At 39.9% G+C, this 24,940-nt stretch overlaps 1 protein-coding gene and 1 long non-coding RNA gene across 5 annotated transcripts in view; one reads left to right on the top strand and one right to left on the bottom strand.

Moving 5' to 3' along the window:
- Window positions 1-24,940, bottom strand: part of LOC128689061 (max-interacting protein 1-like) — a 1,113,127-nt gene that overhangs the window by 19,270 nt on the left and 1,068,917 nt on the right. For all 3 annotated transcript variants that reach the window (XM_070087111.1, XM_070087114.1, XM_070087112.1), the window contains one exon: window positions 18,557-18,699. In XM_070087111.1, the coding sequence (XP_069943212.1) occupies window positions 18,557-18,699 (143 nt within the window). The remainder of the gene's footprint in view (window positions 1-18,556; window positions 18,700-24,940) is intronic.
- LOC128689060 (uncharacterized) overlaps window positions 1-24,940 on the top strand; it is a 150,691-nt gene that overhangs the window by 52,363 nt on the left and 73,388 nt on the right. The window contains exon 3 of one of the 2 annotated variants that reach the window (XR_008407106.2): window positions 5,502-6,245. The exons of the other annotated variant lie outside the window; for it this stretch is intronic. This is a non-coding gene — a long non-coding RNA (uncharacterized lncRNA). Of the gene's footprint in view, window positions 1-5,501; window positions 6,246-24,940 lie in introns of those variants that run through there. 2 annotated transcript variants of the gene reach the window in all.

The raw sequence follows: 24,940 nt of genomic DNA, 5'->3' as shown, positions 1-24,940 counted from the left end.
AATAATATTAGACTCACCAGTTGATGTGTATTGGATGCATGGCTTGATTTATTTACCTTTGAACTTGAGCAAAAATCAAACATTTCTGCTACTTTCAGCTCAATTTCAAGGTACTTCTCATTGTGAAACCAATAAAAATCATCTCAATTTCCATAATATGTCTTCCATTCTATAAAATGAGACCAGGAAAACTAGAATACAACCATAAATAGCATACGAAAATACAGTGCAAAGTCGCTGTTTTAAATAAAAAACACAGTCGGAGTTTTTTTTCTCATTATGCACTGTGTGCTGCAGTTTTTTTTTTATACTGCACACACTGACCACATACTCATTCTTTCATATGTAGGCCTACTGGCTTTCTCTCGCTAGATTTGAAGGCGCTAGAATTTATGCGTACTAGTATGGCACCAACCCCAGCATGCAAGCTGTACTAGTACCGCACCAACCCTGAAAGGGTTAATTTAACTTTACCTACATAATTAAGAAATCATTTTCTACTGCCTCAAAATATCATTACTCACTGTATTACTCCCCTAGCCTTAGGACCCCATAATTAAATGCTCACAGATCAATAAATTCTAATTTTTATTATTATTTTTTTTATTATCACACTGGCCGATTCCCACCAAGGCAGGGTGGCCCGAAAAAGAAAAACTTTCACCATCATTCGCTCCATCACTGTCTTGCCAGAAGGGTGTTTTACACTACACATTTTAAACTGCAGTATTAACACCCCTCCTTCAGAGTGCAGGCACTGTACTTCCCATCTCCAGGACTCAAGTCCGGCCTGCCGGTTTCCCTGAACCCCTTCATAAATGTTACTTTGCTCACACTCCAACAGCACGTCAAGTATTAAAAACCATTTGTCTCCATTCACTCCTATCAAACACGCTCACGCATGCCTGCTGGAAGTCCAAGCCCCTCGCACACAAAACCTCCTTTACCCCCTCCTTCCAACCTTTCCTAAGCCGACCCCTACCCCGCCTTCCCTCCACTACAGACTGATACACTCTTGAAGTCACTCTGTTTCGCTCCATTCTCTCTACATGTCCGAACCACCTCAACAACCCTTCCTCAGCCCTCTGGACAACAGTTTTGGTAATCCCGCACCTCCTCCTAACTTCCAAACTACGAATTCTCTGCATTATATTCACACCACACATTGCCCTCAGACATGACATCTCCACTGCCTCCAGCCTTCTCCTCGCTGCAACATTCATCACCCATGCTTCATACCCATATAAGAGCGTTGGTAAAACTATACTCTCATACTCTTCAGGTCACTTGTTCTATCTAGGCTGGAATATTGCTGCACACTAACAGCACCTTTCAAGGCAGGTGAAATTGCCGACCTAGAAAATGTACAGAGAACCTTCACGGTGCGCATAACGGAGATAAAACACCTCAATTACTGGGAGCGCTTGAGGTTCCTGAACCTGTATTCCTTGGAACGCAGGCGGGAGAGATACATGATTATATACACCTGGAAAATCCTAGAGGGACTAGTACCGAACTTGCACACGAAAATCACTCACTACGAAAGCAAAAGACTTGGCAGACGATGCAACATCCCCCCAATGAAAAGCAGGGGTGTCACTAGCACGTTAAGAGACCATACAATAAGTGTCAGGGGGCCGAGACTGTTCAACTGCCTCCCAGCATACATAAGGGGGATTACCAACAGACCCCTGGCAGTCTTCAAGCTGGCACTGGACAAGCACCTAAAGTCGGTTCCTGACCAGCCGGGCTGTGGCTCGTACGTTGGTTTGCGTGCAGCCAGCAGCAACAGCCTGGTTGATCAGGCTCTGATCCACCAGGAGGCCTGGTCACAGACCGGGCCGCGGGAGCGTTGACCCCTGGAACTCTCTCCAGGTAAACTCCAGGTACATTCCCCTCCTTGCCTCCAACCTAATGCAAATATTGCATAACTTATATCTCATAAATGTAACCCAGTTGTATAATTAGAAAAACCTTATCAAACTATGTTTTTATAGCATAACCTAATAGAATAATCCATTTTCTTGAATACACTGTAACTCATCTAATGACCATATGAACTGTTACTGCACTACAGATCATTGATTTGATTTGATTAGATCTGATTATTAAATTATATGACTACACATAGTAAATTGATCATTTTGTTATATTACTAATTGTAATGTTACAAAATTGTAAAACTATAATTCTTCAAAATTGAAATGTTCAAATTCATTGTTTAAAATAACTCAACTGTACTTGATATTGCAAATTGTCAATAGTAACTGTTACCATTAAATCTATTATAGCTTAGATAGTCTTAAGTTAATTTTAAGCCTGCCTGTAACCCACTTGTAACTGAATTCACAAACACTAGTCTCTGTAATTCTTGTAGGTTTTGTTACTGTTGCTACCAACAGTAACAAAACCTACAAGAATTACAGAGACTAGTGTTTCCCTATTAGACCACATCTGGCCCAACACCATTTTCCCTTTAAAATCAGGCATAATCACAGACCACTACACTACCTTTCTCATAACCAATCTAGGTAAATTACCCCAAGACACTACTAAAGTAACTTTCAGGCTTCATAATGAGGCAGCCATTAATAACTTCACAACAGCAATGACAAACATCGACTGGCAAACTGAGCTAGAAATCTATACAGATACTGGCGAATGTATTAATAATTTTCTAAAAAAGACCAAATACTTTTATAACAAGCACTGGCCTAAAAAATCTAAACAGATCACAGCTAAGAGACTGAACAGTCCCTGGCTAACACCCAGCATCCTCAAATCCATAAATATAAAGCACCAGTATGAAAAACAGTACAGAATGGGTCACATAACCAGAGACCAAACAAAATGGTACTCATCTATCCTAACCAGATTATCCAACTTAAAAGGTGATATAGAAAAGACCTGGAAAACCCTATCTGAAATTCTATGAACAAAAAAGATATCAGAAAACAGAACAATCACACTAACAAAACCAGATGAACCCCTATTCCCACCTACTGAAACAGCAGATTCAATGTTTTCTTCTCCACCATAGGAAAAAACCTTGCGGGTAAAATCCCAAGCTCAAATACCCCACCCAATGACTACCTCATTGGCACCTACCCGAACATGTTCCTAGCTCCAACCAACCCAACAAAGGTCTCACTATTATCAACACACTAAAGAATAAGACAGGAGATTTAATACCTTACCACCCTTTATATACAAAAAAGCTTCACAAGTGCTGTCACCAATCATTGCAACACTCTTTAACAAATCCATCAAATCCTCTACCTTCCCTACAGTTCTCAAAATAGCGAGGGTCACCCCGATACATAAAGGAGGAGATCAAGCAGACTTGAATAACTATAGGCCAATATCCAACTTACACCCTCTCTAAAAAACTAATTCATAAGTGAATCTATTCCTACCTCATCTCCCACAACATACTCAACCCCAGTCAGTTTGGGTTCAGGCCCAATAAAAATACGAATGATGCTATTATACACATGCTTACACAAATATACACTGTACTCGAGAAAAAAGGAGTCCCATTGGGGATCTTCATTGATTTACGTAAAGCTTTTGATACAGTTGACCATGATTTGCTGCACACAAAATTATCACACTATGGTATAAGAGGGCACTCCCTCAACTACCTAAAGTCATAAATTAGCAACAGAAGCCAATATGTGTACACAAATGGAGCAAACTCTTCCACACAGCCAATTACAGTTGGTGTCCCACAGGGAAGTGTCCTTGGCCCTCTTTTCTTTCTCATTTACATAAACGACCTACCAAATGCATCGCAACTACTCAAACCCACACTATTTGCAGATGACACTACATACGTCTTCTCTCACACAAGCCCAGTAATGCTAGCCAATACTGTAAATACCGAATTACAGAAAATATCTACCTGGATGATGATTAACAAACTTACTCTCAATATTGGCAAAACCTACTACATTCAGTTTGGGAACAGAACTACAGATGTTCTTCTTAACATAATGATAAACGGACCATCTATTACAAAGCTCACAGAGGGAAAATTCTTAGGAATCCACCTTGATAATAGACTCAAATTTCAAACATGTAAAACAAATTTACAAGAAAATCTCCAAGACTGTAGGTATACTATCGAAGATACGGTACTGTACACAAATAACCCACACATAAAAGAGAGAAGCTTACGACGACGTTTTGGTCTGACTTGGTCCAAGTCGGACCGAAACGTCGTCGTAAGCTTCTCTCTTTTATGTGCGGGTTATTTGTGTATCGTTCCAGTCACGGTATTGTGCCTTTTTTGTTATTTATACAGTACTAAGTTCCACAGTCAGCCCTCCTGGCTCTATATCACTCATTCATTGACCCCTATCTCACTTATGGAATTTGTGCATGGGGCTCAACAACAACAAATCATCTCAGACCATTAATTACCCACAAAAGGCTGCAGTCAGAATGATAACAAATTCCCACTACAGGCAGCATACTCCACCAATATTCAAAACTCTAAACTTACACACCGTATAAAACATCCATACTTATTATTGTGCCTACTACATACACAGAACACTAAACTTGGATATAAACCCTCCCCTCAAACTTTTCCTTACCAACCTCAACAGAACACATGACCATAACACAAAGCACAGATCACTCTTTGATGTTCCCTGTGTCCAACTCAATTCACATAAAAGGCCCAAAAATCTGGAATTCATTACCTGTGAATATAAAAGAAATACTGTCTGTTTATCAATTCAAGACTCTTCTTAAAAACCACTTACTCAACCACAACTAAATAAATACTGAATCTCAAATGTATAACCTGTGACCCTATCAAACTATGTGTTTTTAATTGCATTACCTAATAGAATACTCCATTCTCTTGAATGTACAGTAACTCATCTAATGACCATATGGCCTGTTTCTGTACTACAAATCATTGATTTTACTTGATCTGATTCGATTATATTATACATTGTTATGCTACAAACTTGTATAACTTTAATGCTTCTTATTTGAAATAATCATTTGTACTTCATGTTGTAATTTGTTTTCTGTAATTTTTACCACTGAATATATCATTGCCTAGTTAATCTTAAGTTAATTTTAAGCCTGCCCATAATGCTCTGTATACAAGGGGCTTTTTGCATGCACACCCAATCACTATATTTCTTTGTACAACTATGTATCATGTCCTAATAAATTATTATTATTATTATTATTATTATGATGCAGGAAGTGATTTCCGAGTCCTGATTTGGGAATAGTCCCTCTAGGATTATCAAAGTATTTTGTGATGTATCTTTCTCGCGTGCATTCCAAGGAATACAGGTCAAGGGACTTCAACTGTTCCCAGTAACTGAGGTACATTACTGTACTCATACATGGATGAATCTTATTATGCCAGTATGGTCCAGTAGATAGCATACTAGCCTGCCAAGTTTTAGGACTCAGTTGCCATGGGTTGAAGCCCCAACCAGTCTGTGACTTAACAATCAGTTCTATTGCAGGGGCGTCGTAATAGGGGGCGGGCCGCCCCGGGTGACACCACATAGCCTCTAAAGGTGACACTAATGCCCAAAACAGTGCTGAACCAACATAAGAGAATAAGCCTTCATTTCTATATAGCCTATTATATATTAACAAAATACGTACAAATAAGCCTATATAGGGAAAATAAATGATTTTGATGATGTGATAGGTGATTTTGCATAATTAAAGACAAGGAAATGTAAAATCAGATTTACTGAGATGTTACCTGTACTCAAGATCAAATCTGAACTAGTGTTTCTCTCATATTGCAATGTTTTCCTTTATTTTTTATTTTTTTTTCTGTTTTGTTTTGGCATTGTTGAAGATGAATAAATGTAGGATCTGTTGGCTGTACTCAAAGTGGTATTTGAGTTTGTTTCCTCAATAGTACTATGCTTATTTATTTTATCATCAATAAAGTTGAGAAGTATTCTCCTGTTTATTTTATGCCCCTTAAACATTCTCATTGTTAAACATTTGTCACTGGTCATGCAGTAGTGACATAACTGGAGTTTACCCCCCCCATCTCCCCGTCCCTGAATTTCATGGGGGTGACATCAAAGATGCTGCCCTGGGTGACACCAACTCTAGCGATGCCTCTGTATACTGTCAACTTTTAGAGGAACTGTTATATTTGTCTCGACGTACAGTGGACCCTCGGTTATTGGCCATTCCGCTTATCAGCCAACTCGGTTATCGGCCGTTATTTTGCTTAATGGCCGTACTGGTTTGCTGCACACAAAATTATCACACTATGGTATAAGAGGGCACTCCCTAAAGTCATAAATTAGCAACAGAAGCCAATATTTGTACACAAATGGAGCAAACTCTTTCACACAGCCAATTACAGTTGGTGTCCCAAAGGGAAGTGTCCTTGGCCCTCTTCTCTTTCTCGTTTACATAAATGACCTACCAAATGCATTGCAACTACTTAAACCCACACTATTTGCAGATGACACTACATTCGTCTTCTCTCACCCAAGCCCAGTAATGCTAGCCAATACTGTTAATACCGAATTACAGAAAATATCTAACTGGATGATGACTAACAAACTTACTCTCAACATTGACAAAACCTACTTCATTCACCTTGGAAACAGAGCTACAGATGTCCCTCTTAACATAATGATAAATGGATCACTTATCACAAAGCTCACAGAGGGAAAATTCTTAGGAATCCACCTTGATAGTAGACTCAAATTTCAAACACATGTACAACAAATTTCCAAGAAAATTTCCAAGACCGTACGCATACTCTCGAAGATATGGTACTATGTTCCACAGTCAGCCCTCCTGGCCCTATATCACTCATTTATTTACCCCCATCTTACCTATGGAATTTGTGTATGGGGCTCAACACCAATAAACCATCTCAGACCATTAATTGCCCAACAAAAGGCTGCAGTCAGAATAATAACAAATTCCCACTACAGGCAGCACACTCCACCAATTTTCAAAACTCAACCTACTCACCATACAAAACATCCATACTTATTATTGTACATACTACATACATAGAACAGTTAACTCGGATATAAACCCTCCCCTCAAACGTCTCCTTACCAACCTCAACAGAACACATGACCATATTCAAGACACAGATCACTCTTTGATGTTCCTCGTGTCCATCTCACTCTGTGCAAAAACTCAATGCACATAAAATGCCCAAAAATCTGGAATTCATTACCTGTGAATATAAAAGAAACACTGTGTTTATAAATTCAAGTCTACTTAAAAATCACTTACTCACCCACAACTAAATAAATACTGAATAACTGTATCTCATAAATGTTTTACCTGTGACCCTATCAAACTTTGTTTTTTTAATTACATTACCTAACATTCTATTGAATGTACAGCAACTCAGCAAATGACCATATAACCTGTCTTTGAAATACTCATTTATGCTTAATTGATATTTGTTCACTATAATTTTTACCACTGAATATATCATTCCTCAGTTAATCCTAAATTAATTTTAAGCCTGCCCATAATGCTCTGCATACAAGGGGCTTTGGCATGTTACACTTAACCACTGCATTTCTTTGTACATCTATGTATCATGTCCAAATTAATAATAAATAAATAAATAAAAAAATAGAATAGAGATAATCAGCTCTAACATACATCATTTAAGTATGAATACTGGCCAGAGAGCCCATTGTAAGTCTAAGTCTGAGGTGTCGGTAAATGAGTACATCGCTAAGTGAGGAGAGGCTGTAATTAGTACCACTCATTCTGCTAGACGTGACAAATATATTTTCTTATGATTTTTATTATGAATTAACAAAGTAAATTTTAAGTATACTGTATAGCATTGTACACAAGCTATGGGTTTCCCAAGATGCTGTGCTTATTGTATTGTAGTAACATTGTTCTTCAGTTATTTGTAATTTTTGGACAAATTAATAAAGGGACCAAGTCCCTTTATTAAATGCTGTATGCAAAAAAAAAATAAGGTTGGTTGGCAATAGATAATCAAGGAGAAAATTGTGGAGTGGGCATTAAAACAAAATTAGGACATCAGTGTAGTAGGTCAGTAGTGGTTAAATCAAAGATTCTACATTAACCCTTTCAGGGTTGGTGCCGTACTAGTATGGCTTGCACGCCAGGGTTGGTGCCATACTAGTATGGCTTGCACGCCAGGGTTGGTGCCATACTAGTATGGCTTGCACGCCAGGGTTGGTGCCATACTAGAATGCATAAATTCTAGCGCTTTCAAATCTAGCGAGAGAAAGCAGGTAGGCCTACATAAGAAAGAATGGGTCTGTGGTCAGTGTGCACAGTATAAAAAAAAATTCTGCAGCACACAGTGCATAATGAGAAAAAAAAAACTCCAACCGTGTCTTTGCTTTAAAACAGTGACTTTGCAGTTTATTTTTGTATGCTATTTATGGTTGTATTCTAGTTTTCCTGGTCTCATTTTATGGAATGGAAGACATATTACAGAAATTGAGATGATTTTGATTGGTTTCACAATGAAAAGTACCTTGAAATTGAGCTCAAAGTACCAGAAATGTTCCATTTTTGCCAAAGTTCAAAAGTAAACAAATCATGCCACACGTCCAATACACGTCAACTGGTGAGTCTAATATTCTTTCACAAGTGCACTGATATTATTTATACCATTTCTACACTAATGCAGTAGTCTGCATAACAGTAAACCTTCTATATTTTGTGAGAATAAAAATTCAAAGTGGAAAGCAAAAGAAATGTAAGAGAGGCCTGGGGACGTGACTAATGAACAGAAAAAATGTTATTTTAGTGCCAGGAATGTCTGTCTTGTTTATTCTGGACCCTATTTGGAAATTGGCTTCTTTTGAAATTTGTGTGAAATTGGCAAAATTGCCAATTTCTGACCACTTTATTGGATAGTTGCACTCATTCGATAGAAAAAACGGAGTTCTAATGAAATAATTATGATTTTTGTCGACTGGTATATTGGAATTGGCCGAAAATAGGGGCTCAAAGTGGGCAAAATCGCCGAAGCATAAACATCGTCGAGACTGCTAACTTCACGAGAGCATAATTCTGTAAGTTTTCCATCAAATTTCATATTTTTGGTGTCATTATGATGGGGAACAGATTCTCTATCATTTCATAAAAACTATTTTTTTTTTTTCGAAAAATTTCCTACCCTGAGAACAAGTTTAGGAGAGGGCCTGTTGACCCCAAAAGGGTTAAATATGGGACTTTCAGAGGAGAAGAGAGGATAAGCTTGTCAAATTGCTAAAGGTATAAATGAAGGTGGCATGTTGCTTGAGAATGGTCACAACTTAGACATAATTGTGCAACACATTTAGATTAATATCGGCATTTGTATCTGACCAACATTCATAATAACCTCTGCAAATGTTATAGTAAATTGTCTTACTATTTACTTACTAATTGTTCTTGCAAAAATTTCAGTAGTTATTATATTATTATAATCAAAGAAAGTGCTAAACCGAAGTAGTTATTATAAGTTCTTTTAAGGCAGCCCAAAATGCTCTGTATTACCAGGGGCTTTCTATAAAATATGTCAATAATATCACCTATTCTGAACCAAATGTATACCATATCCTATATGTAGATATAAATTTTACTATTTATCCTATCCAGAATTGCTCATTATTCTTAGCCCACTGAGTAAATTTATTTCTTATTTAACAGACTGTTTAATATGAAATGGACAATTACAAATTTAATGGACAAAATCTCTCAACTCCAGAATTATTTAGTATTATTGTAGTCTGCTTGGCATTATTATTATTTTTTTTTTTTTGGTGGGGGGGGGGGGATTCAACCAACTGACTTAAATCCAAAAATTGTCATCATCATGTAAAAGCACTCATAATTCAAATTTTAACACACAACTGGCTTTACCAGACATCCACCCTCCCCCAGTTAGTAGGTTAAATCAAAGGTTGACTGTAAGTAGTGCAGATGAAACCATATGAAGTGCTCTCAGTCATCTCTTCCTCCCCTCCCACAACCTTGTCTTATAAATGAAAAAAATTCACATGTGCAACACAGACATCTTTATTGTGGAGACATTTTGCCAACCAGTGGCTTTATCAGTCTAATATAAAGATTAATATAGGAGACGGTGGAAAACTTGAAAAATTTCATGTGATCAGTCCCTCAGCCTCGCTAGATGGTGTTCCTCTATTGTGGAGTGAACACTTCTCAGCAAGGCTGAGGGACTAATCACTTGAAACTGCTTCATATCTTCCTCCATTTCCAGCATTATTCTCTATACTGGAGTGATAAAGCCACCAGTTGGTGAAACATCTCTACAACAGTGCCTGTGTGTTGCATATGTCTTTTTTAACCTCATCAATTTTCTAACCAATTAATATAAAGTCATCCCACCTTGTAGAAAATATGTTGGATATTCACTATTCTCCCATTCCCCTTTGAGTGAGATGAACTGATCACAGTGAAGGGCTCCTGATCTAAATAATTGAAGGTACCCTCCTTTTCCTCCAAGGTGCAACATGACTCCTACAGGTTTAGCATTCCCACATGAAATAAATTCTCCCATTCAAATAACACTTTCCATGTCTAGGGTTAAATTTTGACCTGAAACCTTAAGCTGTATCAAGTTTAAGAGGCACTGAAAATTCCAAGTCAAAATAGGCAATATTAAAACACAGGCATACCTTGCTAATACGACACTTTGCTTTAAAACATTTCACAAATACAGTGCTTTTCATTTATATTCATGTTTATTATTTTTGTCAGTAAAAATATTTTAAGGTTAGCAATACACTAGTGTAGCATTTTTTAGGCCTAGCACTATTGCACACTTAATAAATGATAGTGTAAATATGTTTTTAAGCTTTTATATGCACTGGCAAGTGAAAAAAAGGCTGTGATTCACTTTACGGCAGTGGTCTGGAACTTAACCTACTGCATTATTATTATAATCAAAAAGAAGCGCTAAGCCACAAGGGCTATACAGCACCTACCGCATTAGCAAGGTATGTCTGTATTGAGGAGGGGGTTAAATTACAAATTCCTGAGGCCATGAGAAATAGTTCAAATTATGAGCAAGTTTAGCCATATCTGTCTTATTGTAGTTGACATTAGCACAGCTTTCTGTCAGTCTCTAGCTACCCAGGCACTCACAGTATTGACACTTTCTGCAAGCCCTTTTCATGACAAAGGGGCTCTTATCAAAGGAATTGACCTTCTTGGCCCCTTCTTCAAACTGAATGTGTATACCCCCCAACCCTTCTCCATCTTCTTTTGTAGCCAAATCTCCCTTACAGATGCTCCTTGTTTTACAAAGGTTCAACTCACAATATTTTGACTTTATGATGGTACAATGGTGAAGCATTCAGTACTGCACATTTATTGATAGGATAAACTTGTATGCATTTACATGTATTTACATTTCGATACTATAGTTAGTTACAGTAATTATTTGTTTGTTTATTCAGATAAGAAATGTCATCATATCAAAAACAATATACTCAGATCACAACATAATTGAGGTTCAGACATGTATGCGCGGAGCCCCAGACCGACATAATGAGATTAGTCACGAGGGAGCATTCACTAAATTCAACTTCAATAACAAAAACAAAGTGGGACCAAGTAAACCAAATCCTAACTGATATAAGCTGGGAAGATATACTAAGCAACACAGACCCCAACTTATGCCTAGAACAGATTAACTCGGTGGCGCTCGATGTATGCACAAGGCTTATTCCTCTAAGAAAAAGGAGGAGTAGATGTAAAATAGAAAGGGACAGGCGCTCCCTTTACAGGCGACTGAAAAGAATAACAGAGCGGCTAAAAGAAGTCAATATATCTGAAAGGCGTAGGGAGACACTGGTCAGAGAAATAGCAAGCATCGAACTTAAGCTAAAGGAATCTTATAGGAGTCAGAAATCGCAGGAAGAACTAAAAGCCATAAATGAAATAGAAAGAAACCCAAAGTATTTCTTCTCCTATGCCAAATCAAAGTCGAGAACAACGTCCAGTATTGGGTCCCTACTTAAACAAGATGGGTCCTACACAGATGACAGCAAGGAAATGAGTGAGCTACTCAAGTCCCAATATGACTCAGTTTTTAGCAAGCCGCTAACCAGACTGAGAGTCGAAGATCAAAATGAATTTTTTATGAGAGAGCCACAGAATATGGTTAACACAAGCCTATCTGATGTTATCCTGACGCCAAATGACTTCGAACAGGCGATAAATGACATGCCCATGCACTCTGCCCCAGGGCCAGACTCATGGAACTCCGTGTTCATCAAGAACTGCAAGAAGCCCCTATCACGAGCTTTTACCATCCTATGGAGAGGGAGCATGGACACAGGGGTCGTCCCACAGTTACTAAAAACAAAAGACATAGCCCCCCTCCACAAAGGGGGCAGTAAAGCAACAGCAAAGAACTACAGACCGATAGCACTAACATCCCATATCATAAAAATCTTTGAAAGGGTAGTAAGAAGCAAGATCACCACCCATCAATTACACAACCCAGGGCAACATGGGTTTAGAACAGGTCGCTCCTGTCTGTCTCGACTATTGGATCACTACGACAAGGTCCTAGATGCACTAGAAGACAAAAAGAATGCAGATGTAATATATACAGACTTTGCAAAAGCCTTCGACAAGTGTGACCATGGCGTAATAGCGCACAAAATGCGTGCTAAAGGAATAACGGGAAAAGTCGGTCGATGGATCTATAATTTCCTCACTAACAGAACACAGAGAGTAGCAGTCAATAGAGTAAAGTCCGAGGTAGCTACGGTGAAAAGCTCTGTTCCACAAGGCACAGTACTTGCTCCCATCTTGTTCCTCATCCTCATATCTGACATAGACAAGGATGTCAGCCACAGCACCATGTCTTCCTTTGCAGATGACACCCGAATCTGCATGACAGTGTCTTCCATTGCAGACACTGAAAGGCTCCAGGCGGACATCAACCAAATCTTTCAGTGGGCTGCAGAAAACAATATGAACTTTAACGATGAGAAATTTCAATTACTCTGATATGGCAAACATGAGGAAATTAAATCTTCATCAGAGTACAAAACAAATTCTGGCCACAAAATAGAGCGAAACACCAACATCAAAGACCTGGGAGTGATCATGTCGGAGGATCTCACCTTCAAGGACCATAACATTGTATCAATCGCATCTGCTAGAAAAATGACAGGATGGATAATGAGAACCTTCAAAACTAGGGATGCCAAGCCCATGACACTCTTCAGGTCACTTGTTCTATCTAGGCTGGAATATTGCTGCACACTAACAGCACCTTTCAAGGCAGGTGAAATTGCTGACCTAGAAAATGTACAGAGAACCTTCACGGCACGCATAACGGAGATAAAACACCTCAATTACTGGGAGCGCTTGAGGTTCCTGAACCTGTATTCCCTGGAACGCAGGCGGGAGAGATACACCTGGAAAATCCTAGAGGGACTAGTACCGAACTTGCACACGAAAATCACTCACTACAAAAGCAAAAGACTTGGCAGACGATGCAACATCCCCCCAATGAAAAGCAGGGGTGTCACTAGCATGTTAAGAGACCATACAATAAGTGTCAGGGGCCTGAGACTGTTCAACTGCCTCCCAGCATACATAAGGGGGATTACCAACAGACCCCTGGCAGTCTTCAAGCTGGCACTGGACAAGCACCTAAAGTCGGTTCCTGACCAGCCGGGCTGTGGCTCGTACGTTGGTTTGCGTGCAGCCAACAGTAACAGCCTGGTTGATCAGGCTCTGATCCACCAGGAGGTCTGGTCACAGACCGGGCCGCAGGGGCGTTGACCCCCGGAACTCTCTCCAGGTAAACTCCAGGTAATTTATTTACTTATTTTTCATATAGAGTCATACCACTGCCCTATGTCATTAATTGGTTCCAAGAGCCATGACAAAGCCCAGTTTTTGACATAAACTGGATGTAATGCCTTTAAAATGCCTTAAAGTGATGAGAAACACCATAAAATAGCTTGCAAAAGAATATACCTATTGCAAACCTTAAATAATAATAAACAATTAAAAAAATTATTTACCTTGTGATTAGCCCTTAAAATAAATTAAATATGACTAAAAACACCTTACATTAGTGTAAACAACATGCTTTTAATAATATTTAACATTAACGCTTGGAATCACTAGCACTACCCTTCTTAGGACCCATGGCTGACACAGACACAGTAAAGGAATAATCACAGAAGTAAGAGTGAAAGGAAAAACAAGCAAGCAATTGCAGCATGGGCAAAAATGCATATGGCATTGCCCTTGTTTTGAATGAGAACCAGTAGCAACACTGCCACAGACATCTGTTTACAATTTTTAAATGTAAATATTTTATTGTATGTGTATACAATTTTTTTGTTTTTAATGTGTTTTTATTGTACAGTGGACCCTCAACATTCGATACTAATCTATTCCTGAGAGCTATCGAATGTTGAAAATATCGAAAGTCAAATTAATTTTCCCCATAAGAAATAATGGAAATCAAATTAATCCGTGCAAGACACCCAAAAGTATGAAAAAAAAAAAATTTACCACATGAAATATTAAGTTTAATGCAATAGAATAATTACAATAACAGCAATAACAATAGATTAATAACAATAGAATAATTGACACTTACCTTTAATGAAGATCTGGTGATGATTGATGGGATGGGAGGAGGGGAGAGTGTGGATGGTGTTAGTGTTTAGAAGGGGAATCCCCTTCCATTAGGACTTGAACTGGCAGCCTCACCACACTGTGTATGCCACTACGATTCTTAAATCTTTCAAACCACCCTTTGCTGGCCTTAACTTCACTCACATCACCACTAGTTGCAGGCAATTTCTTTACCAAATCATCATGCACTCCGACACACGTACTCCACTTTCGTACTTTGCAATTATCTTTTTCTTCATTTCAATAGTCATTAGCGCCTTTTTTCTCGAAGGATTGGCACTAGAAGGTTTCTTGGGGCCCATGATTACTTATTTTGCAGAAACAAGCACCAAAAACAGTGATAATATGGATAATATTGAATGTACCAAATGTATCCTTAGATGTGCGCACACTGGCTGGCTTGTAAACACTGGCACACACGGGGCAGTTCAGGCCACACGTGGACACGTCTCGTACGAATCGTATCGAATGTCTGGTTTTCCATCGAATGTCGATGCCTTCGAATGTTGGGGGTCCACTGTATTTTAAATTGTGTTTTTAGCATTTTTTTTATTAATTTTGTTTTATTTATTTTAAATATATTTTTAAGAAAATTATTTCACGTCCTCTTATTATGATGTAGGTGATGTTGCTGAGTGATGTAAATGACTTTTGCTGAACTGAAATTTACTCTAGAAAAGGAGAATTTGACGTAAGCCAAAATGACGTAAAGCAGGGTTCGTATCGACTTATATTTTCAACTTATGGTGGGTTCATCGGAACCTAGCCCTACCGTACATCGAAGAGCACCTGTAGTTGTCAAATTCAGCGCCTTGGCAAAAGGCACAAGGATCATTACTAGTCCTTTGCTAACACGGTTTCATTGGTGGTTCTGTGGTAAATGCATCACCCAGCTCAAATGTGAATTGGATTATTTCAGGACTTGCTTGGTGGCACTCCAGAACAACAAAGAGCCACCTTGCATGATGGAAGCATTACCAGAGGTTACCTGCAGATCCTGAGTGACAACCGAGGGGGTACGACTCCTGGCATTTCCAATTGCCTAAGATCAAGAGAGTTCAGGTAAGACCCCACGTGGAGTGAGATGAGATAGGCGAAGAATAGCGGTGGAGAGGAGTGTCTACAGTCAAAGAAAAAGAGCTAGGGCTTAACCCAGCTGCTAGGCGCTCATGGGACAAACTTGGAGAAAACAAGAAGAACAAGCTGTGTATGCATCGGTCTCATGGTAGTTGAGGTCTTGAGTCTTGGGAAGCTGGCAGTTTCTAGGATGCAGGAGAAGGTAGGCAGGTAGGAATATCAGAGGGCAGCACACAAGTGGGAGTTATAGGAGCAACTGAAGAGGCAGGTTTGCAGTGGAGCCATTTTCAAACTTTTTGAAGCTGCTTCTGGAGAGGTGGTATAGTCTTGTTACTGAAGGTGAAACGTAGAGGCTTGATGAACTTGCGAACTTGGGCAAGTGTGAAGTGAAGAGGTGATTCGAATGCATATTTGACTGTTCCAGCACCGAGGCCTTTGTAGAGCTCAGTGCAGGTCGTGGTGTCAGCATTCAATGGAGAATTGTAGAAGGTAAGGTTTTTCCCATGAGGGTGTACTGGAGTTGTTGCTATCTTCTTCTGAAGTGGATTCATTTGGCGAGTCTACAATGGTGTTAGCTGGTGACTGAGGGTCAACTGGAGGAGTGGAGAGGTGTAATGGTGGTGTATTATTATTATAATCAAAGAAAGTGCTAACCCAACAAGAGTCATATGGTGGTGTAACAGCAGGTTGGGAGGCGTGGGAGATGGTGGTTGAGCCAGCATGATCATCGTTGTAGGCAGTGGAAGTGGTTATAGAAGTTACAGGAGCAGCTGCTTGGGCAGGAGGCAGGTCTGCAGGTGCAGTAAAGTTCACGACGTTGGGAAGGATCTTGAGGATGTAGGCTGAAGGTGTGGAGTCCGGGAAATTGAAGGCAGGCAAGTTGTTCAGACAGAATAGTTCGTTAATAGTGGTGTTGAAAGTGCCGGGGTTTGCTGCATTTGCAAGGTGTGCATACACCATGCAGTACAGCACCTTGGAGGGAGCAACATCGGGGAGTGGAGAGGGGGAGTTGATGGGCGAAGGTGTCTGTAGAGTGGCATGTAGAATTTTGGTGGTGTCGGCTTATAGTTTGGTTATTGCTGCGTATGTCGGTGAATTGGAGGTGTTCTTCTTTAGTTTTCTTCGATATGATTTCTTTCCTGAGTGGGCACTTAGCTGCAAGGATGTGATGATTACCCTTGTAGCTAAGACATGTCATGTTGGAGCCGTAGTGATGGTGCAGGGTCTGAATTCGCGTCCATCATTCCCACATTTTGAACAAAACTTCTTATCCTTAATGGGGGCAGTCCTTGGTGGTGTGATTATAGGAGTAGCAGGTCCAGCAGTGGGAGACGTGTGAAACGTTCTGGTTCCATATGGCTTGGGCGAATGTGGGAATATGAGATGGCCAGACCGTCAGAGAGCGCTTGGGCAGCCATGGAGATGTCTGAGAATGTGATCTTTAGTATAGATGAGGCGTTAGGGATCTTGAAGATGCTATCTACCGAGACCCAGGAGTTTTGTTCCTCGATAGATATCTTCAGTGCTTCAGTAGAGAGAGAGGTGACTATCTTGTCCAGTATTTTCACAAAGACGTTTCGCCTTCAAGAATGGAGACAGGGATAACTTCGAGGAGTCACTGATTACTCCATTCACAGGCTTGATTTTCACACGATGCGACAGCATTGTGAGAAAGGAGGTGGCGCTTGTAGAATATAAATTCCCCTCCCCAGTGAGAATCGAAGGGAGATTTCTTAAGCGAACTGTGTCTTGCCAGCAGCAAGGTCAGCAGTGGCCTATCACTATTACCTGACTGACTAATGCACTGATAGTCTAATGAGATCGTTTTGCTAGGCCTATCTCAATCATTTTTGGAAGTGTCATCATGGTGTTCATTGTTTCAACATTGGATAAAATAGGAAATTTCCAGGGAATATTAGCATTGCTCTGTGATGGTGGTCATGGTTCAGAGTGGCTGCCTCTAATTCTATCCAAATCTATGGTTGATGAGACGTGTGCTCATTTTCTTGGACCCCAAGTGACAAGGGCACCCTCAATAAAGTCCAGCATGCCCACAGACCCTCCTGAGAACCAGTAATGGTTTTCAAGCACTTGTAACCCAAACCTGGTACCAGTGTTTGGCCCTCTTCTCTTCCGGTACCTCTGACCCCTGCAGAAAGACTTAAAACAGACTTTGTAATAACTACAACAAGCAATACAGATCCAACACAACCTCTGATTACACATTAAGAAAACCACAACTTGGAAACGTCTCCTAATAACAAAACTCTTTCAAACGCGAATACTTCATACACAATCGTATTTTTCCTCCCAGGAGTACATTGTTGCTTGTCTGAGTGTTGCACTCTTCACCAAAAGTAAGATTTACATACCTCAAAATCTCATTTCTCATTTTTTTAACATTAGGATTATAATAAATCCACATTTACTTGCGCATTTTTGTTGCTTAAATCTGTCTTCACAACTTATTTTTCTATTGTTATTTTAATATTTTATTAGAACAGTTTTAAGGCTTATCAACTACAGCTGCGCTGTATAGCCCTTGTGGCTTAGCGCTTCTTTTTGATTATAATAATAATCATTATCAACTACAGTGAATTCATATATTATACTTCAATAACTAAACCAGGGATTTAACTAACCTCTGAATATTTACCTTGTCGTTGGTTTAAGTGTTTAAGATATTTGATGGGCAACAAGAGTACAGGTATTTACGTAAAAAGTACGTCAATTATTCTACTGTACCATAGTTTAATGCCAAATAGATTTACAGAAATATATGAAGTCTGAGACGTATCAAAAGTGTGTGTACCTAGAGAGCATGCGAGTGGGGCTCAGTGATGGTGAGGCGGCGAGTGGAGATAGTGACTCCACCGTCACTAGCTGACGACTGGATGGACGAGTGGTCGTCAGTATCACTCTGGTTGCTCGCGTAACCCAGTATGTCTACCTCATCTGCAATGTAGAGACAATTATACACGTTAGCTCATAAAGATTCAGGTGCTCTGTGACAAGTCTCTCGTGTTCCTTCAAGAGCGATGGGGAGGGGTGGGTGGAGTAAGAGAGGTGGGTGCCTCTGTGCTGCTCAAGGGCTCTCTACCCACGGAATCGGAGCAAACCGCAAACCTCCCCCTCCTAGGATCAAACCTGATAGCCTGACATCCCTCAGGTACTGTATAACCCTCATAAGTTAAACACTTGGTCACGATTATACAAAATGTGGCCTGAGACAATCCTATAAAGAAATATTTTAACTTAAACCAAAAGTTATGATGTCGAATTATCATAATCATGGGAAAGCGCTAAACCCATAGGGGCATACATCTCCTGGGAAATCTATGGTAATCAAGTTTTGGTCCAAGGAAGGGGAGTTCCTTCCATTAGTCAAGAATACTTCACCATCAGATCAGCACCTTGATCAAAATATAGCAAAAAAAATAACAGTGAATTAGTCAAGGAAAACTATATCTACATGGCTTATTATTATTGAGATGCGCTAAACCCATAAGGGTTATTGAGTACTTAGGCAATGGGGGGTGATCAGGTCTACCTGCCACTACAATGCTCTTTAATATGACGAAAGTAAAATACTAAGAATACATTGACTAATACTAATAATAATAATTAATTTGAAGAGAAAATATTTAAAGACAACACATAATTATTCAGAAAAAAGGCGCTAAACCCGAATGAGTCATAGTGATTAACACTATTACATTACTCTCGACGGGAAGCGACAAATCCACAGGGGGTCATACAACACATGGGGATGAAAGGCAGTCAAGTTCGATCCAAGGAAGGGGAGAATAGGTCCACTGCCTTGGAGCAAAAGCTCCTCACCGGCATTTAAGCACTTCCCTTGCAAGAAGCACCAAACAATATTAGAAACCTGCACATAGAAGGAGCCCCAGTTCCCCCACACATCGCTGCATGACCCTTGTCGGTTTAGCGCTTTATTTGATTATATCCCCACGCACACCACGTGTGTGTGCGTGTGTGCACGAGCTCACGGTCTGCTTGATTTTCTTGCATTATTAACAGTTCTGGTTAATTCAAATTAGTATTTTTTACGAAAGCTTTAAACCCGTAAGTGATACAGCACAGCTAATACCAAAATAAACGTCGTCTTAGTCATCAAGGCCGCATAAATCCTGCCACTACAGTAAGGTGATACAGCGTGGAAAGTGTTGCATGCAGGAATTATACTATAAATTCCAGCTACAGTAGAGTGTTCTGCGGTTAAGGAAACATTTAAGCAACTGGCAGATTTATATTTAGAATTGTTCATCATTTATCAAAGTAACTGAAACATGGCGGGCACACTGCGTAGAATTATCCACACTGGGTGTGAGCGTGTCAGCAGACAGTCGCTAGTACTCGTCGCCAACCAGTCTCCTGACATGTCAGTACTATGTCAGACGTCAGCATTAACTATGTCAGTTGTCGGTGCAACCTATGCACTATCCAGTCAGTGAATATTAACTCTGTTTCCAATCGTTACAAAAGAACACTGCAGCAGGCCTACTGGCCCATGAAAGGCAAGTCTAAGTCTTAAACCAATGACTCACCTAGTCAGGTCAGGTCACATCCACTTAAGGAAGGATCACGGCATGAGACCTATTAGCACAAGCTAGTCAGGTCCAACCCACACCCACTCATGTATTTATCCAACTTATTTTTAAAACAACATAACGTCTTAGCGTCTATGACGGTACTCGGGAGTTTGTTCCACTCATCCACAACTCTATTACCAAACCAGTGCTTTCCTATATCCTTCCTGAATCTGAATTTTTCCAACATAAATCCATTGCTGCGAGTCCTGTTTTGGCTAGATATTTTTAGCACACTATTTACATTCCTTTTATTTATTCATGTTTTCCATTTATACACTTCAGTCATATCCCCCTAATTCTACGCCTTTCTAGAGTGCAGATTCAGGGCCTCAGTCTTTCCTCATAGGGAAGATTTCTGATACATGGGATCATCTTTGTCATCCTCCTTTGTACGTTTTCCAGTGCATTTAAATCCATTCTGTAATACGGTGACCAGAACTGTGCAGCATAATCTAAATAAAGCCTAACCAAAGATATATAGAGTTCAAGAACAACCTGAGGACTCCTATTATTTCTGCTCCTTGATATGAAGCAAAGGATTCTGTTTGCTGTATTGCGAATACTTATGCACTGTTGTCTTGTTTTTAGATTACTGCTAACCAGAACTCCCAAATCCTTTTCGCAATCAGTAATATTAAGATGTACATTATTTATATGTGGCATGGTTATTTTCTTGTCCAATGCCTAGAACTTCACATCTGTCTATATTAAACTGCATCTGCCACTTTTCCGACCACTGCATCAGTCTATTCAAATCTTCCTAGGGTGCTCTAATGTCCTTATTAGAATGAATTGGACGGCCTATTTTGGTGTCATCAGCAAACTTGCTTATGTTGCTATTTATTCCCTCATCAATGTCGTTTATATAAATTGTGAACAACAAAGGGCCCAACACTGACCCCTGTGGAACACCACTCGTGACGCTTCCCCACTCTGCTTTCTCCCAATTGATGCAAATTCTCTGCTGCCTATATGTCAACCACGCCTCTACCCAGGAAAAAATTTCTCCTATTCCGTGTGCCTTAATTTTCCTCAATAGCCTCTGGTGTGGAACTATCAAAAGCCTTACTGAAGTCTCTATACACAATATCATATTCATTACCATGATCTACCTCCTCAAATACCTTAGTGAAAAAAGTTAGTAAATTCGTAAGGCAGGAACGCCCCTTTGTAAAACCGTGCTGAGATTCATTAATCAATTTATGCCTGTCAAGATGGCTACGAATTGCCTCGGCAATTATTGATTCCATAAATTTTCCCACTATGGAGGTAAGGCTTATTGGTCTATAGTTCGAAACTAAGGACCTGTCTCCTTTGTAAATAGGTATTACACTTGTCATTTTCCACTTGTCTGGCATCACGCCAGTTTGTAGTGATATGTTGAAAAGACTAGCCAAAGGTTTGCTAAGCTCCTCTTTACATTCCTTTAACACCCTTGCAAACAGTTCATCAGGGCCTGGGGATTTGTCTGAGGACCGTTTCACTAGTTACCCTAATCATGCATAGTTTATTATCGTCCTGTTCTACATAATTTATTATTTCTGGAATTTGGCTAGAATCTTCCTGCGTAAAACCTGTGAGGGAATAAGAGTTAAAAATTTCACACATTTCCTTATCACTGTCAGTGATCTGACCTGAGTTACTTTTGGGTGGGCCAATCTTGTCCCTAATCTGACTTCTATATACCTGAAAGAAACCTTTTGGGTTAGTCTTCGAATCCCTTGCAACTTTAACCTCATAATCTCTTTTAACTTTTCTTATTCCTTTTTTTATTTCTCTTTAATTGAATATATTGATTTCTTAACTGACCATCCCCTCTTTTGATACGACTATACATGCCTCTCTTTTGACTAATGAGATGTTTAAATCTATTGTTTATCCATTTGGGATAGTTCCAGCTGCCCAGACAACATATGTTCCCTACTTGGAACATAAGTTGTCTGGGCAGCTGGAACTATGCTCTAAAAAACGTCATACTGGCAACCACCACCACCTACCTGACCCATAGTCATTTTGATCAAATTTAGCCCACTCAGGTAATTTCTCAGTTCCATGAAATCAGCCAAGTGGAAGTCTGGGACAGAGATTTGATTGCAGTTATTTGGGTAAATCCATGATATACTGAAACTAAGTGATTTGTGATCACTTTCCCCAAGTCAGTCTTAATTAGTGATTCTTTGTTGGCAAGAACCAAGTCAAGCAGACTGTTTCCTCTAGTTGGTTCTGTCACAAACTGTTTTAAAAAGCAATCCTGAACCGTTTAAAGTCACTTAGACTCAAGATTTCCTGTCATACTGTTCCAATCAATTTGTCTAAAGTTAAAATCTCCTATTAACACGACATTTTCATATCTAGATGCCCAAATAACCCGCACATAGAAGAGAGGAGCTTACGACGATGTTTCGGTCCGACTTGGACCATTTACGAAGTCACACTAACCAGAAGTGTAGCAGGACGGCTATATATAGGCAGGAAGAGGTAGTGGTGGAAGTAGTGGGGAATTAAATAGGAGGAGGAGGAGCCAATCAAATACAAAGAAAGGGGAGCACTGCAAGGGAGCTAGGTGCTCACAGAGGGAGAGCAAGTGCACAGAGGTGGGGGGAAGGGGAAGTGATGAAATAATGAAGTAACAAAACACGCGACAGAAGAAAGGAAGACAAAAAAGGAAAGAGGAAAGGGGGAAGATGGAGAAGAAGAAAAAGAAAAAATGAGGAATCAGGTTAAGTCACGGAACATTTTACAATGTAGTGGGAGAAGAAGGCATCTGCAGAGACGAAGCCAGGACTAAGATTCATACAAGGAAAGTTGTGTATTAGAGAGGATTCAACTAGACGGCGACTGTTAGAGTTGGCTACCCTTCCCATTTCATAGACTCTTCCTTCTCACGTGCTAAACGTAATTTCTTCTCTCCCAAAGTCTCTACTCCTGGGAACTCTTCTGTCCTCTGCCTTCCCTACATTTCCGGTCTTTCTAATCTCAACAATTCTCTCTGTCCCTTAGACATCAAGCTTACTTTCCGCCAGACTAACACTCTTCGCACTAATCTCGTTCATACCTCTCCTCCCTCTACAGATGTTCCTGGTGTCTACTCTATTTCCTGCTCCTCCTGTCCTTTTCAATACTTTGGAGAAACTGGTCGATCTCTTTCTGACAGACTTAGGGAGCACAAAAATAGTGTTAGGCTTGCCGACACTAACAATGCTCTTTTCTGTCACGTCAGAGATCACAGCCATCCTATTGACTGGTCTTCTGCTAAAACTGTCTTCCCTACTTCCAACTTTAACAGTCGCCGTCTAGTTGAATCCTCTCTAATACACAACTTTCCTTGTATGAATCTTAGTCTCTGTAGATGCCTTCCTCTTCCACTACATTGTAAAATGTTCCAAACTTCAGAACACCCGTGACTTAACCTGATTCCTCTTTTTTTTTCTTCTCCCTCTTCCCCCTTTCCTCTTTCCTTTTTTGTCTTCCTTTCTTCTGTCGCGTGTTTCTGTTCCTTCATTATTTATTTCATCACTTCCCCTTCCCCCCACCTCTGTGCACTTGCTCTCCCTCAGTGGGCACCTAGCTCCCTTGCAGTGCTCCCCTTTCTTTGTATTTGATTGGCTCCTCCTCCTTAATTCCCCACTATTACCACTACTACTACTTCCACCACTACCTCTTCCTGCCTATATATAGCCGTCCTGCCACACTTTTGGTTAGTGTGACTTTGTAAATGGTCCAAGTGCGGGTTATTTGTGTATCGTTCCAGTCACGGTATTGTGCCTTTTTTTGTTATCTAGATGCCTTATGAATTTCATCCCATAGCAGCTTACCGTCACGACTCTTGAGAAACTAACCAAGCAGATTCTGTGTCTGATGTTTCTAATCTTATATCTTGTCTAATACAACAATTTAAATTATCTCTGGCATACATCGCCACTCCACCACCCTTCCTGTTGACCCTATCAGTGTGGAATAGTTTATAGCCTTGTATGTGTCATTCAGAAGGCATTTCTCTGTCTTTCAGGTTGAACCAGGTCTTTGTTACAGCAATAATATCTATATTACCTGCACATGCAAGTAATCTTAGCTCATCTATCTTATTTCTTAGACTCCTACTATTAGTATAGTAAACCTTAAGAGAGCTAGTCACTCTCTACTGTCTATCTTTGTTGATCAGACGCTTTGCCTTTACTAACAACTTTATTTTGAATATTGTCTACTAAACATATCCCTGAGGTATCCTGGTAACAACTGCTGTTTTCAGCCCTTGTACTGCAGTTTGATTCTTTCCCACACACACACACCCATTCCTCTATAATCTATCAGTCTAAAGTCCTAGATAATTCAGCAAAGGCCTCCTCAATTGAGTTGGCTACTGCAACCATTCCGGCCCCTGAGAGATGTGCCCAATCCCTTGCATAAAATTGGTCCCAGTTATTAATGAATGGGATTACAGATTCCTTGAAGTACCTGTCTAGCCACCAATTTACACCAACTGCCCTAGACATCCATTCATTGCCACTCCCCTTCAAGGCAAAATGCTACATATGACTGGGACCCCTCCCTTAGACCTAATTACGTCTATGGCTGACTTGTAC

The sequence above is a fragment of the Cherax quadricarinatus genome, chromosome 21 (assembly GCF_038502225.1).
Source record: "Cherax quadricarinatus isolate ZL_2023a chromosome 21, ASM3850222v1, whole genome shotgun sequence".
Lineage (NCBI taxonomy): Eukaryota > Metazoa > Arthropoda > Malacostraca > Decapoda > Parastacidae > Cherax > Cherax quadricarinatus.
The sequence above is the reverse complement of the archived record's forward strand: the minus strand, read 5'-3'. Positions and strand labels throughout refer to the sequence as shown.